Genomic DNA, 16,057 nt, shown 5'->3' with positions numbered 1-16,057 from the left:
TGCCCCACCCTCCTGGCTGGAAAAGGCAAGTAAACATCCTCCCCCGCCGTCTCCTGAAGGAATGCAGTACAGCAACCCCAGAGAAACCCCTTTTGGGCTCCGGACCTCCAGAAACATAAGACAATGAATTTATGTTGTTTTAAACCACTGATTTAGTGGTAATTTGACAAGAAGCAACAGGAAAACAAGACAGACGTACAGATATTGCCTCGAAAGATTTTTTTTTTTTTTTTTTTGAGACGGAGTTTCGCTCTTGTTGCCCAGGCTGGAGTGCGATGGCACAATCTCGGTCACTGCAACTTCCGCCTCCTGGGTTCAAGTGATTCTCCTGCCTCAGCCTCCTGAGTAGCTGGGATTACAGGCATGAGCCACCACGCCCAGCTAATTTTGTATTTTCAGTAGAGACGGGGTTTCTCCATGTTGGCAGGCTGGTCTCGATCTCCTGACCTCAGGTGATCACCTGCCTCGGCCTCCCAAAGTGCTGGGATTACAGGCGTGAGCCACCGCGCCCCACCTAAAGATTTTTATTGTAAAGGAGGCAGCAAAATAAAATTTTTCAATCCTCATAGCCTACAAGGTAAATATCATGATCTCCATTTTAATAAAGAGGAAACTGAGATTTGGATAAATAACTTGACCAAGGACATACAGCTAATAAGTGAGAGCAGCTGAATTCAAACTCAGATCTGTCAGATCCCTGAGCCACAGAGCGGTGTTTCCATCACAGGGGTGCTCTCATCCTGGGAGTCTGGGTCTGCAGATGAACCACACAGGCTGCCACTGGTGTAGGGGCAAGCAGCAGATAAGGGCTCCAAGATCCCCACCGTCACCCTCTCATGCCCATCCCTCAACCACAGCCACTCAGCCTATTTCATCTTTGGTCATTGACACAAGGTTTCGCCTGAAGAGGCCCACTGGTTAAAAGCTCAAATGTGGATGGGATGCGGTGGCGGGGCGTGGCGGCTCACGCCTGTAATCCCAGCACTTTGGGAGGCTGAGGCAGGTGGATCACCAGGTCAGGAGTTTGAGACCAGCCTGGCCAACATGGTGAAATCCTGTCTCTACTAAAGATACAAAAAATTAACCGGGCGTGGTGGCGGGCACCTGTAATCCCAGCTAGTCAGGAGGCTGAGGCAGGAGAATCGCTTGAATCCGGGAGGCGGAGGTTGCAGTGAGCCAAAATTGCGCTATTGCCCTCCAGCCTGGGTGACAGGGCGAGACTCTGTCTAAAAAATATAAAAAATTAAAAAAAAACCTCACATGCACATACACACACACAGTTGAACAACACTGCACAACATGGTCTTTCTCCGTCCAGGAGACTCAGGGCATCTCTTACTGGACTCTGTTCACTGCGTGTTTAATGGGCATAGCAACAATACAAAGAATCCACACCCTTTACACTTAAAGGCCACTATGAAGCCTGACCTTCTCGGGCAGAGCAAGTAGCCAGGTCATTAGCCTGAGTAACTTAGCCCTGACCTCCAGACTATTGATGGCTTAGTCTTTAAAGATAACCAACCACGAATCTATGTGAACATGGTGCAACAAAAGCAGAAGCTGGCAAACTCTGTGAAGAGCCAAATGGAAAGACAGTACATGTTTTTGGTTTGTGGGCCACGTGATCTCTGTGACAACTAGTCCGCTCTGCTGGTGCTGAGTGAACACAGTACGTTAAGGAATGGGTGTGGCTGTGTTCCAATAAACTCTTTACAAAAACGGGCAGTAGGCCAGATTTTCTGGCCCATGGGCTACAGTTTGATGACCACTGACTGAAAGCATTAAAAACCCAGTAAGGTTACCTTTACTGTTGTTTATTTATTGAAGTATCCTATAATATAGGCACCCATCCTAAAAAGCAAGATTGTTTCCCTTCGTTACTGGGAGGTAGGGTAGGATCTTGAAATCAAGAAACACACAAGGCACTGAGTAAGAAACAGACTAATTATAACTTCGAGACACAAGAAAAACAATAAGTATATGCAAATGTGTCAGGTTGGCAGAATCTTTGGAATGGTTTAAAATGACTATTGTTTTAATGCTAAAGGAAATTAAGTTACATGTTTTTAAGAAAGAGTATAAAGTTGAATCATGGAACCACTATCCCCGTAACATTCTTTCCCTCAACAACCTCTCCTGCTAGGGACTGGCTACGTTCCCTTCGATGTTAACTGCTCAAAGACAGATTTTCTCAGCAGTAAGATGCCAAGGAACCTGCACGTGATCAAGCCACCCGAATCCCCGGAGAAAGAATCCTCAAGAGCTTTCCTGATTACTACTGTTCTGGTAACTGTATGCAGGGGCTACAGAGATAGTGTGCCATAAAACCAGGATGAAAATGAGTCACACCGGAATTTTAGCAACAAAAAAAAACTAAGGGATCCCTGGCTATCCTCTGTCTAAGCAACTTCCAGCCCTGTGCTGACCACTGTCTTAGATGTGGAGAAGCTGACCAAGGCCAGAGCTTCCATTTTTCCTTTAGAGCAGTAAATGGTTCACTGAATTCTCTTTCTTCCTGTTGAACTTGAACTGCACATGAAGACAGGTTATTTGGGAAATGAACTTAATAATTCCTTAACTCAAGTCTCCAAGCGCAAACCACCAAGACTCTTTCAGAAATTGCATGTGCTGGCTGATGGCAATGACAGTCACCCTGCCCTGAGACCCAGGGCTACATTCCCATGGGGACCAGCACACGAACTCTAAACCTTGAGCCTGAACTTGTCTTAGCAACAGAGAAAACCACAATGGCTCCAACAACGAGGTGCCCACAATGGTCATCACATACCTTCAGCATGAACTCATGCACCGGCCTGCCGATCCTTTCCTCAGCCTCCACGCTGTATTCTCGTGCCAGGGGCACAGTGGGGTGGTAGAGGCGCCAGTGTTTCTCTCCCTCCAGCTGCAGGATGAAAACCTAGAGACCCACAAGGCCCAGGAGCATCAGAGAGCTTCCTGACAAGTCACACACAAAGTGCTTCCAGAATATTAGCCCTCTAAGGGTTTAGACAAATATATAGGTGAACCTTGAACAACACAGGTTTTTTTGTTTGTTTGTTTTGTTTTTTTCTGTTAGAGACAGTCTCACTCTGCTGGCCAGGCTGGAGTGCAGTGTCACAATTTGGGGTGTTGCTTTGTTGCCCAGGCTGGTCTTGAACTCCTGGCTTTAAATAATCCTCCCGCCTTGGCCTCCCAAAGCGATTACAGGCGTGAGCCACTGCACCTGGCCTGACAGTATGGGGATGAACCGTGCAGGTGTGCTTATATGCTGATTTTTTTCAATAAATATATTGGAAAATTTGGGGGAGATTTGCAACAACTTGAAAAACATGAAAAATATCAAAAGAATTAAGAATTTCATAAATGCATCCAATATAAAAACATATAGATATTAGTCTATCATCTACTACCATAACATATTCACAAATCTATTACGAAAGGTTAAAATTTATCAAAACTTACCCATACAAATACTTCCAGACCATACATGTCACCATTTGCAGTCAAGAAAGGTAAACGAACTTAAAGATGCAATATGGAATAGCTGAATAAAATTAACTTTAGTACATATTGTACTACTGTAATAATTTTGTACTACCTCCTGTTGCTATTGCCATGAGCTCAAGTGTGATGCTAATTATCTCCACATGAACCGTTCCTCTCTCCAGTGAATTGTGTATCACAGTAAAAAGTGATCTCTCAACAGTTCTTGTGTATTTTTCATCATGTTGAGTGCAACACCTTAAGCCTTGAATAATACCATGGGACCCATATGAAGTGCCACTATGACTACTCCAAGTACTCCTGAGAAGCAGAAAAAAGTTGTAACATTACAAGAAAAAGTTGAATTGCTTGATGTGTACTGTAGACTAAGGCCTGCAGCTGTGGCTGCCCACAGTTTCAGATGGACAATTTAGCTTGTAAACAAATGATGTAAACTCACAGTATTGATACAGTACTAGAAATATATTTTCTCTTTCTTCCAATTTTCTTAATAACTTTTCTCCAGATTACTTTATTGAAGAATAAAGTATACAACACATATAACATACAAAGTAAGTGCTAACCAATTTATGCTATCAGTAAGATATCTAGGCAATGGTAGGCTACTAGTAGTTAAATTTTGGGGGAGTCAAAAGTTACAAGCGGATTTCGGACTGCACCAGGTGTTGGCAGCACTAACCCCCACTCTGCTCAAGGGTCAACGGTACAAGTTTCCGATAAAAAATAAAAATGAAAGATGAGAAATGCATGTCATTCCACAGCTAAACGGAAGTTGCCACTACTGGGTTTTATTTTTAAAAACAGGGAATCATGAATCCTGACACTTGATATTCATTCTTTTCACTTTCTTAGAGCCTCGCTGAGTTCTTTATATTCCACTATCTCATTCCTTTAAATCTTCTATCAGACAGCTGAAAGCCCATAATCTCTGATGGAAAAGCCAAGCTTCAGATATTACTGAAGGTCTAAATCCTGAATGTTGAAAGGGCCTGGGCAGACAGGAAAAGTTAGCATTTTTTATTCTTTAATCAGTCAAAGATATTTTAATATTCTATTAAAAACCTTAAAAATAACATTTTGGGAAAATGTATTGATGTCAAATTGCTACCACAGGAGAAAAAGGGGACTTTTTACTAATAACTCTGTGTTTACACCTTATATGAGGACAAAAATAAAACTATGGAATACATAAGCCAAAGAGTTAAATTTGTTTGGCAGCCACGTCAGAGTGAAATCAACACTTGTCAAGATGCCAATACTTAAGTGAAACCATGACCCTCATTCAAGCTGCCCCAAGATTTTCACAAATGGAAAATATATACATATTTTTGGCAGCTACTGAAAAAGAACAAAATGAAAGCAGATGAAGGATTGTGACCTCACCTTATTAAAGACCGTACTTTGTGAAATTAAAGGAAAAGCCAAGCACACCTTTCTGTAGATAAATTCAATAAATACTTGTTTCAAAGGAATGTGTGGCTCTTTAAATTAGTAAGGTTGGAAACAATCTCTTCCTTTGAGACAGAATGGGAAACCAGTTTAGTGGGATTTACTTTGGCCCAACATTTTGATGAAATCAATATCTCCAGACACTGCACAGAAAGAGCCTTAGAGAATAATGTGAACTCACCCTGACAACTCTACTAAACCAGGCTCTCAACAACTCGTTCTTCCCAGCATGGAGCAATTTTCTCCCTCTCTTACCTCGACATCATCATAATGGGGCGGTAGGCCCTGAGATCCTGCGGGAGTTATGTACACATTCGAGCCAACCAAGGAGCCAAAGTAACATTCCAGCTTCTCCTGGATCCTCCAAAGCTCATCCTTTACAAAAGAGGAAAAAAAAAGGGTCCGGGGGTGGGGGCGGTGAAAAATGTATTAGAAATAAGAGTAAGAGCATGCTCTTGTTCACTTAGGAAGTCTTTACTGCGCAACTATTATATACCAGACACTGGGAATTATGCAATGATACAGCCAATACCCATGGCCTCAAAAATCTTCCATTCCAGTGCAGAAACACCATGCAACAGATGTGAACAGATAAAGGGGAGACTGACAAGGTGGGCAACTGGGAGTCCGGAAGGCTTTTAAGCAAGGAAGGACACAATCCAATTTACATTTTTGAAAGCTCACCCTGGTTACTGTGTGAAGAATGCACTGTAGAAAAGAGTGGAAGTCAGAGAGACTAGTGAGGAAGCTTCTCAGGCAGCAGCTCACGCGGGAAGTGACTGGGGTGGTAAGAGAGGCATGGAGGGAAATAGAAGAGTGGGATGCACTCTAGAAGCAGGACAGACAGGACTTGCTGACAGACTCAATGTAGAGGGGAGGAGTTAAAAAAAATACTCCTGGGTTTTTGACGTGGGCAATCAGTTCCCCTTTCCATGTAATGAGATGCAAAAAACTTACAAAAAAACAAGTTCTCAGGACAAAAAAAAAAAAGAGTTTTAGATTAGGAATGTTAAGTTTGGGATGCTAAGACCCCCCACATGGAGATGCTTTAAGTCGGTCTGAAGTTCTGGGAGAAATGAAGGACTGTAGATTTACACTTGGGAATTGCCTACACAAACCAGATATTTAAAGCAATGGGAACAGAAATGATCACATAGGAAGAAGGTACAGACAGAGAAGGAATAACAGGCTGGGTAATGTTCCCTCTCTCTACTATCAACTCTTTAGAGCAGACATCAGACTGAGGGGCCTAGCGATGGGCCATATATTCCCATGAGAGAGAAAGAAGTCTGATTTTACCAAGGCTGACGAGAACAGAGGAGGGGGCAATTAGGCCATGTAGATATTAGCACTTCCTATGTGCCAGGCACTGTCTCCAAGTGCTTTACACATATTAATTATGCAACCCTCACAATAACCCTGCCTCATAAAGACAGTACTACCATTACTTTCAGTTTAGAGAGGGTACTATCATTATCTTCAGTTTACAGACAAGGAAACTGAGGCATGAGAACATGCAACTAGTAAACGATGGAGCCAGGATTCAAATTCAGGCAGCATGGCTCCAGAGTCCATACCCTTCAGATAATTTAAGAAAAGACAAATCACACAGGACACTAAAGAGACTAAAGTTTTAAACATATGAATGTACGGTGCCTGGCACACAGACTGCATGACAACATATTTGAATATTTGCTGAGCAAACCAATGACCACAGCTTGGGAGTCCCTTCTACCACAGGAGTGAAAAAGAATCCACTGTATTAAAAACATCCACTGGGAAGAACTGGGTCAATACGAAAAAAGACTTTTTTAAGACACAGTCTGCTCTGTCACCCAGGCTGAAGTGCAGTGGTGTGCTCACAATCACAGTTCACTGCAGCCTCGACATCCCAGACTTAAATGATCCTCACATCTCAGCCTCCCAAGTAGCTGGGACTGCAGGTGCATGCCACTTTGCCCGGCTAATTTTTTTCTTTTTTTTTTTTTTTCTTTTTGTAGAGATGATGGTCTCACTTTGCTGCCCAGACTGGTATCAAACTCTTGGATTCAAGTTATCCTCCTACTCTGGCCTCCCAAAGTGCTAGGATTACAGATATGAGCCATGGACTTAGCCAAGGACATCTTTATACAGACCACTGGGCCTCTCTATTTATAGATCTCAGAGTTTCTACTTAACACAGAAAAAATAATTTAATATCATCTGAATAGCTCCAAAGAGTTAACAGAGCTCCAAAAGGGCCTAATTTATTTCAGGGAAAGGCCAACAGGACCTGGTTCTGCAATTATTTTTATATAGTAACTGTAACCACTAAAAACCAGGGCTTCTCTCTCTCTCTTTCTCTCTCTGACGGTATGAGAGGTCTTTCAGAACTGTGTAGGTGATTGTATGGTTCCCGACCCAACTCTCAGGGTCTGTAACTGATGAATATGTCTCTTTTCTTCTTAAAGGTTACTGAAAATGCTATCAATGGCACCATTTTTCTATTTCACCAGGACCTTTAGCCCCTGAATCTGCCAACCGTGGCCTACTAGAAGAGATCTGGAGCCAAACCACCTCGGTTCAAGTTATAATTACAAGCAAGGTGACTTCAGTTGTTTATCTTTAAGATAACGATATTACCAGTCCCACTCAAACACTGTGGTGAACAGCATAAAACAATTTATCACAAATCCTATTTAAATTGCAAAGCAGTATACAAGCGATATTGCTTTACTAACATTGACTCAAGCACAAACAAGGCTCCTGAAACCTGTCTTCTCCTTTACCACAGGACTCGATATCCGGCGAGTCCAAGGAGGAACTAGAACAATGAAAGGGAGAAGCCGGAAGTCTCTCTCTTGGCTGGCTGTGACCTCCTCTCTCCACTGACCTACCCCTCAGAATCCAAACTCAAGGCCATGGCTAAAATAGAAGTCCGCGTATATGCCTAAAGAAAGGCAAAAGCAAACATACAAAAAGCCCCACTAAATTTCAATTTACATCTTTCAAAGTATGGTAGGAAAATGCCTTAAATTTGAAGTCAGAAACCCTTATCAGCTTGGAATAGCTATGGAAAGGTCACATCTGTGAACTCGTTTTTTCACACAGAAAATGGAGTCCACAGCCAGGTGCAGTGGCTCATGCCTATAATCCCAGCATTTTGGGAGGCCAAGGCAGGTGGATCACAAGGTCAGCAGTTCGAGGCCAGCCTGGCCAACATGCTGAAACCCCATCTCTACTAAAAAAAAAAAAAAAAAAAAAAAAAAAAAAACCAGCCAGGTGTGGTGGCATGCACCTGTAATCCCAGCCACTCAGAAGGCTGAGGCAGGAGAATTGCTTGAACCCAGGAGGCGGAGATTGCAATGAGCCGAGATTGCGCCACTGCACTCCAGCCTGGGTGACAGGGCAAGACTCTGTCTCAAAAAAAAAAAAAAAGAGAAAGAGAAAAAAAGAAAATGGAACAAAAGCTGCCCTATTTCAAATGCCTGTTAGAAAGTTCAAAAGTTTAAATATATGAAATTACTTGGTAAACTCTAGTCTGCTAAGCAAAATGCAAATAATTGTGATAATTCCTCTCACCAGGACTTTTAATATATGGATTACCGAAAGCAAGTGCAAACAACTTATTATGGCTCCCTGGTTGCCCCCTTACTCATTTTTAAACTAACTATACTAATAAGCTGTGCACAGTCTGAGACCCAATAAACAAAGGGTGGCATGTTCACTCTAACAGTCTCTCAACCTGGCCAGGGATAAACTGCTTCTAGACTTCCTCTATTCTGATGTTAATAAGCCCATTACTAAAGAAACACACACAATGCCAAACCACCTCATAATATAGTACTTAGAATCCAGACTCTAGTGGAAGAGAGTGAGCTCCTATGGCTTACAGGTCTCTCCAGTATGGGTGGTAGAAAGAGATTGAAAAAAAAAAAAGGCGCAGCACAGTAGCTCATGCCTGTAATCCCAGCACTTTGGGAGGCTGAGGTGGGTGGATCACCTGAGGGCAGAAGTTCAAGACCAGCCTGGCCAACATGGTGAAACCCTGTCTCTACTAAAAACACAAAAATTAGCCGGGCATGGTGGTGTGTGCCTGTAATCCCAGCTACTAGGTGGGCTGAGGCAGAAGGATCACTTGAACCTGGGAGGCGGAGCTTGCAGTGAGCCGAGATCATGCCACTGCACTCCAGCCTGGGCAACAGAGCGAGACTCAGCCTGAAAAAAAAAAAAAAAAAAAAGGCACATCCTAGTCTGGCCTGAGGGCTGAATTTGGGCTGAGAAAGCTCATCTTTCCTGCTTTAAGAAACTTAGCCAGAGCCTAGTCAACAAGGCAAAAGAAACAGGTTGTTGGACACTGGAATCCCAGACGAGGAATGTGCAGGGCTTTAGTGGATGAGCAGAGAAAAGTCCTCGGGGGAGATGATTCTAAAGTAGAGAAATGACAGCCACAGTGGATACCACACATATGCCAAACATCACCTCTCTGCTGGTCTATGACCGAAGTACACGCAATCAAATTCACTGAATTCATTTAGGTTTATAGAGTTTTCAGGTTTCTAAACACCACTCTTAAAAGCGCTACTTCTAGTCAAGGACTAGCTCAGCGAGAGGCATTTTATTGATGGTGTCCATATTTTCTGAATTCAAATCATAACTTGGTCTGACAAATGATTTGTAAATTCTTTTTGAGTGCCTAGGCCACAAGGTTAGCATTTCAGGGACATTTCAACTTCGTATGATTGCTTGAGATGGAATAGCTGGAATCAGGACTTGTCTTGAATCTAAGAGTACTCATACTTCATACAGAGTATGAATAGGTTCAAGATCTTTTAGACAAGAAAGAAAGAGAGGGGTATTCACCAGATGAAGGCCAGTGGGATGTAACAAGCCACCTCAAGTTAAATCACTGGAAACACTATTGGTAACTGACAACAGAGCCTCAGAAACCATCAATAAAGCCAGAATTCATTGCTCTCAATATGGAACCTCACAAACCCCGCTCTTTCTCCTCCCATGTTGCCATTTTGACTTAACGGAGGGTCACAGAAGGGGGTTTCTGAATGGGGATAAAAGTTTATCTAAAATCCAGACAGCCCCTCACCTGTTCTGGGCCATCTGTCATGAGATGAGATACAGATCTCAAACCTTGAGGAAAACAAGTTAGCTCATACTAAATCTGCATTTTATAAATGTAGAAACCGAGCATAGAGGAGGCAAATTATTTCCCAAACGTCAATCCCTGATATAGAAAAAAAGTTAAAAATTTGCCAGTCCTCTGCATTTGCAAAGCAAAGATTTCCTCCATCTATGAAGCCTTACCAGAAGCAGTTCCAGGACCCTGTACCTCAATGTCACCCATTCGGGTGTCATTAAGGGTGAAGTCTCTTTATCGAACTTGCATCTAGCATGTGATCTGGTCGTAGCTCTGAAGCCTCTATTTAGACGCAGGCAGTAAAGGGAGGCAACTTCGGGAAAAAATGATCACCTTGATGCTATCATGCCTTAAATTACGGCGATGTGACAAACCAAATAGAAATGTCTATCATACAGAAAAACATAAACTGGCTCACAGAACATACTCCTGCAGTTGTACTGCCACTTTAATGACTTTATAAACTTGCAGTATAGTTTTTGCAGCTCGATGATACCCAACAATGTCTGCCCTGAGTTGCTGGAGTTTCTAACAGTTTAGCCAAAACATAACACATAATCTTAACCCTAGTCAGAATGCATTTAGACCAAAGAGGTGCCACCCCTTCTCAAACTGGCAGGAAGCTAACCATCATCAAACTAGGTATTCACCCTTGAGCTGTTATGTGGCCAAATGTGAGTACTTTAAAATGTATGAGGATTCTGCAGTGAGGAAACTGGTTACCTTAAATCTCTGAGGTTGGTGAAACTGAATCGTTGCCCTTTTCTGATCCAAATCTTTTCTCAGCTGAAGAAAGTGTGCTTTGCCATCTTTATTTAAAACCTTCTTCTTCCCATTGACACACCGGCACACATTCACGTCTCTTCCATAGTACATTCCCCGGCTGCACAGGCTCTTCAGATCTGTCAGCTTGAACAGGGACCCATAGTATGTGGCCAGTGCGGGGTCATCTCTCCGAATGAGAAGGGGCTTCTGCTCCCAGAATTCCTTGAAAAAAGTCTCTGTCTTGATGGGCGAGATTAAACTTTCAAAGAGACTACTGGGACTGTCAAAGTTTAAAGCTGAAGGCCCCCCAGCTGCTTCTACCTTCATCTGCTTACAGGGAACCGGCCCCTCTTCCTTCCCACTCCCTGCAGGCTTTGCTTTCTTTGGCATCGTTCTGTCTTCAAGACAAAGCAATAAAGAAAGGCAAACCTACCAAAAGAACAAAACACACATGGTTAGGTGCCAGGATTGGTGTTAGTGGATCGTACACACGCAACTGAATGACCATTACACCTTCATGAGAACTCTCATAGGTCAAAGCTACTTCCCCCAGGAGAGGAGACAGCCTTAAGCCAACGTCGTTTCTTCTAAGATATGATTCAGCCTCAACCACCACTCAGATGACATATTCATCTAAAGAAGAACGTGTTTTTCTTTTACACAAGCACTATGTCATGGTATTATTTATTAGGCAGTATAATTATCCCAAATAAACCTATTCAACTGTCTCAGCAGTTCCTACTCATAGGTTCAGCCTGTGGTCCTTGACACAGCAAAGTCAAATATCTTGGATTTGGCTCCCATCAGCATCAGGGCCCACATCTAATTAGATGTACTCTGAGTTACAAACATTCGACTAGAGAACAATTAACAGCCGCCCACTTCCAGGTGCTCCTCACCGCAGCACCACCCCAACTGTTGCGCAGGCCAATCAATGCACCCTGGACCCACAGTGTCTCCTGGTGGCTGGAGCAGGCCACTGCCTTCTCCTGTCTCCACTAACCACCTGAACCTCCTCACTTCCAACTCTGAGCTTATTCCTGAAAACTGCCACTTTTATCAAAAACTCTTCATTTAAAGAAACAAATAAAGCCCCTAAAGGCTGAAAAGTGAACGTTAAAAGTAGTTACATCTAAAGTCTTGAAAAAACTATAACTTTTTAACTGAAGATGTTAAATAATACCAATATCATTAACCCCTAACACAGCACTTCTCCAACTTTAATGTGCACACAGATCACCTGAGCATCTCAACAAAATGCAGGAGATGATTCACTAGCTCCAGGTGGAGCCTGAGATTCTACAGTTCCAACAGGCTCCCAGGTGATGCTTCTGCTGCTGACACTGCTGAGTAGCAGAAGCCACTCAGCCAAGCCTTGCAAAGCTCCTTCAGAACTGCCTCCAAACCACAACTATTGATACTTAAAGGCTAGGTCTCCCTCATCTGTTTCCAAGAACTGTAATTCAAATTATTTAAATTTCCTGAGACTGCAAAATTCTATCTTAAAGTCCTTTCCCCCTGGGAAGAGACTCCATTGCTTTCAGCAGATTCTTAAAGGATTCCCATCTCCCGACAAGGTTAAGAACCACTGTGCTTATAAAAACCAAAATTTCTCAGAGACTTGTTATTTATACATGGTAGAGTTTCCTACTTTGGTGAGTTATCAGAATTGCAAGAATACTGCTCTCTGCTCTTTTGTCATTAGAACTAAGCAGTATTTCAGCTACACTGTAGACTAAGTGGAATTAATGTTTTGGCTTGGGAAGTAAGCATCCTGGAACGATGTGTTGCATACTGTGTGATGTGTTGCGACTTATGAAAGAACCTTTAGGATGAAACCCAGATGTAAACTGAACAGATTAAGAAAGGAAATGTCAAAGTATAAAACCCTCTAAACAGCTCAGTTCCTTCAAAAGGCCAAGTGCTTTTGATAAGGAAACGCAGGACATGGTGGAAAACGAATACAAATGGATACTAAAATCCTACAGAAGAGGGGTAAAGCTTTAAGCTTAGGGGAAAAAAATAAACTTTAGTGTTTAGGATATGTGGTCAGTAAGACACATTTTCTGAAAATGTTTCCTTTCAGTGAAACAGACTCGCTTGAATTCTCAAGGAAAGAACTAAGGCTTCGGGAAGGCACAGCATACCTAGTACATGGAACTCTCAAGTGATGTAGAAATAAAGAGATACAAAAATGGATTCGGCAAGGGGTACTGCTTATGCAGAAGAGGTTCCATAGCAGGCCTGACTGCTATCCTTTGAAACTGCAGCTTGTGGCCGACGTCTGAGAACTTAAGATTTTGGGAGAGTTTCCACCACCATTAACTGATAGGAGTGGTTCACCATGCCTAAAACGTACAATCATTATGGTTTATACCAACACTTGCTTTCCTCTAGGAGTCTGGAAATGTTGGTATGTGCCAGGCAGGGGTGGCCTAAGTGACCAGCCCCCAGTAAAAGCCCTGGGCACTGCGTCTCTAACAAGCTTCTCTGGTTGGCAACATTTCACAAGTGTTGACACAACTAGCTGCTGCAGCAACTGAGCGCAGCCGGTGTGGCCGCTCGAAGACCCTTGGAGTCTTGTACTTGGTCTCCCCAGAACTTCACCCATGTGCCTCTTCCCTTTGCTGACTGTGCTTGGCATCCTTTCCCTGTAATAAATCAGCCAAGTCCTCCTAGCAAATTGCTGAACTAAGAATGGTCTTGGGGACCACACACATTGCTCACGTTTAATTTTTAAAAACCTAGATGGGTTTATTAGGTTTGTATTACTAAAGGCACCCTATACAGTAATTTTATATTCAGCCACACATCTCTTATCGCTCACAATTGTTCCGTTTAAAATTTAAGGGGAGAGAGCAGCAGGAAGATGCAAACGAAAAGCTTGTTTTCTTTAAGCATAATATATGAATACAGTGTAAGCACATTCACCAGAAAGTGTGGCTAAACAAGAATGCAAAACACTTATGCCGAAAAAAATCACTTAAAAGAATCTTTCCCATCTACAATCACTAACAAAATATACCCCAATACTGTGTAACAAATGCTTTCCTTAGAATATAAATTTCACTACCCATACTGCAAAAAGTTACATCATTTGTTTCTCTATGTTCATGTTGAAATGATTTGAGGCTCAGTTAATTGGAGCCTAAGCTTAGAGGTTTCTGGGCAAATACACTATTTCTCTGATTCTCACACTACTCATACTGTAAGACAACCATTCCTTTTAACAGCTTTCTAGAGCAGAGGGGAGAATAGATGAAGCATCCTACCACATTAAACATATGAAAGTCTTAAGGTACGTATCACAATTTCGGGAACAGCAAAAAGTAAAACACATTATCTTAGAATCCAATACTATGGTAATTAAAGAAGACAATGCTTTGTCTAGAATAGTACAGCCAACACAATCTTGCCCATAAGCCTCAGAGACCACCCCAATAGGAGTAAATATTTCTATAAAATCACAGAAAAGTTTTTGAAGAGCAATGGTTTTCCATTTGAGTTGACTATAAGCATTAAATGTAAAAAGACTAAAAGATTTACGGTTCATACTTTGGTGACTACCCCACAGATAAACCCTATAAGAAAATCAATGTTGACAACCATACTCTAGGTAACAGATAGAGAGTCACTATATTTTAAAGGTACCCTAAACTCCTTTCCCATATTTGAGGACATGAAGACGTGAGGAAGCTCTTGAAGGAAAGGATTTGTATATCCCCAGAAACAAGCAAAGTGTGGTACATAGGAGGTCCTCAAGAAATGTTTGCTGAATTTTTCACGTTTTCATCTTTTGTCTGTATACAATTTTGGAGACAAATCACAAAGGCCTTACACAAAACAGTTACGGAAAAAACAGATGGTTTGTGCAGAGGGGATTATTTTTCTGATGGCAGCTGTCACTTCAGGATTCAACAGTATCGTAAAAGCTAAAAGGCACTTTAGACATCAGTAGTTACTACTAAAGCGGGGGAGGGAAGTATGAGTTTCCACATCCCCTGGGCACTGTTTTACCGAATATAGTTCAGAGTTACTAGCAAGGTTGTTAGCATGCAAATTTCTGGGTCCCTTATCAAGCCCACTGGATTGCCACTTCTGACGGCTGCGGCCCAGAAATCTGCATCAACATAATACGCTCTCTAGATGAATTTTCGGTCCACTAATGGAGGACAACAGTCAAACGCAGCTCAGTTAAACACACACGGCCGTCAGAAATTATATATTGTTTGTAACAAGGTTGCCCAGACCTAAAACATTTATTTTTGGCTCAGAGACATGTTAATCAATCCAGAGGGAAAACTGGTTCTCCTATTGACCTAAAGGGGTGATCAGTAGCTATTTTTTAGTTTGATTTTAGAGAGGAAACGGACTATACCTCAATGTATTTTGGTGACCTTGATGTTACAAAGCTTGATGTCCTGGAGGCAAAAACCAGCACCAGCAGAAGAAGCTGGGTCAATCAGGTTCCTCCGCTCAAAGATGAGCCTAGTGATATGAAACCCGAGACACCAGATTTACAGCTAACGAGTGGTAAAATCAGATCCTCTTCCTCCCAGTCTATCCTTCCTGAAAACAGTGAATAACCTGGTCTCAGTAACCTGTTGGACAACCCAGCTGTCGGCCAATCGCTGTGGAATTATTTGTTGGTAAATGAATTGGAAGCCTATGATGTAATGCAGCTGCCCTTCTCCCCACACACCTGAACTTCAGGTTTCCCAGCTGTAGAGCGTGTCTCTTAGGCCCGACCTGACGCCTGGCGGCGCAGCCCACGTGGAGGCCGCGCTCACACAGGCAGTTCTGCCACCAGCGGGCGGAAGCCGGCACCACCCTCCTTGCCAAACCTCCAAACTTTCTGCGCGCTCGTAACCCGGGTCGCGACCATTAGCAGGGCACTTGTGCGACTCTCTGTGCCCAAGGCTTCCGCGACCATACCCCTAGATCCGGGCTGCACCCACCCTGCCTCGGTCTCCGGGGAGGTGGGGCGCCTGGGCGCGCGTCCCAGGTCCGGCAACCATAAAGCCTGCCACCGAGGCTTCCCGCCGACCGGCAGGTCTCCCACACCCGCACCCGGGCCCAGGTGCCTAAAGCAGCAGCGCGCGCCCCGCGGGATCCGGCACGACCAGGCGTGCCCCGGCGCCGGGCTGCCAGCGAGAGCGCCCCACTCACCCGACACGGCCTGTTGCGCGCGGCCGCGAGCCCACT

The 16,057-nt window shown here is 43.3% G+C and overlaps 1 protein-coding gene across 16 annotated transcripts in view; it reads right to left on the bottom strand.

The window, feature by feature from the left end:
* RIOX2 (ribosomal oxygenase 2) overlaps positions 1–16,057 on the bottom strand; it is a 27,666-nt gene extending 11,609 nt beyond the window's left edge. For 5 of the 16 annotated variants that reach the window (XR_013413359.1, XR_013413357.1, XR_013413358.1 and 2 more), the window contains exons 1-4: positions 15,811–16,057; positions 10,811–11,281; positions 5,209–5,328; positions 2,789–2,917 (exon numbers count right to left, since the gene is read on the bottom strand). Coding sequence is in view for 9 of the 16 variants with exons in the window: in XM_077990173.1 (XP_077846299.1) it covers positions 2,789–2,917; positions 5,209–5,328; positions 10,811–11,281; positions 15,811–15,870 (780 nt within the window). In the remaining 7 variants the exon portion in view is untranslated. 16 annotated transcript variants of the gene reach the window in all.

Source organism: Macaca mulatta, chromosome 2, assembly GCF_049350105.2.
Source record: "Macaca mulatta isolate MMU2019108-1 chromosome 2, T2T-MMU8v2.0, whole genome shotgun sequence".
Classification (NCBI taxonomy): Eukaryota; Metazoa; Chordata; class Mammalia; order Primates; family Cercopithecidae; genus Macaca; species Macaca mulatta.
Note: the sequence above shows the minus strand (reverse complement) of the source record. Positions and strands in the feature narration are given on the sequence as shown.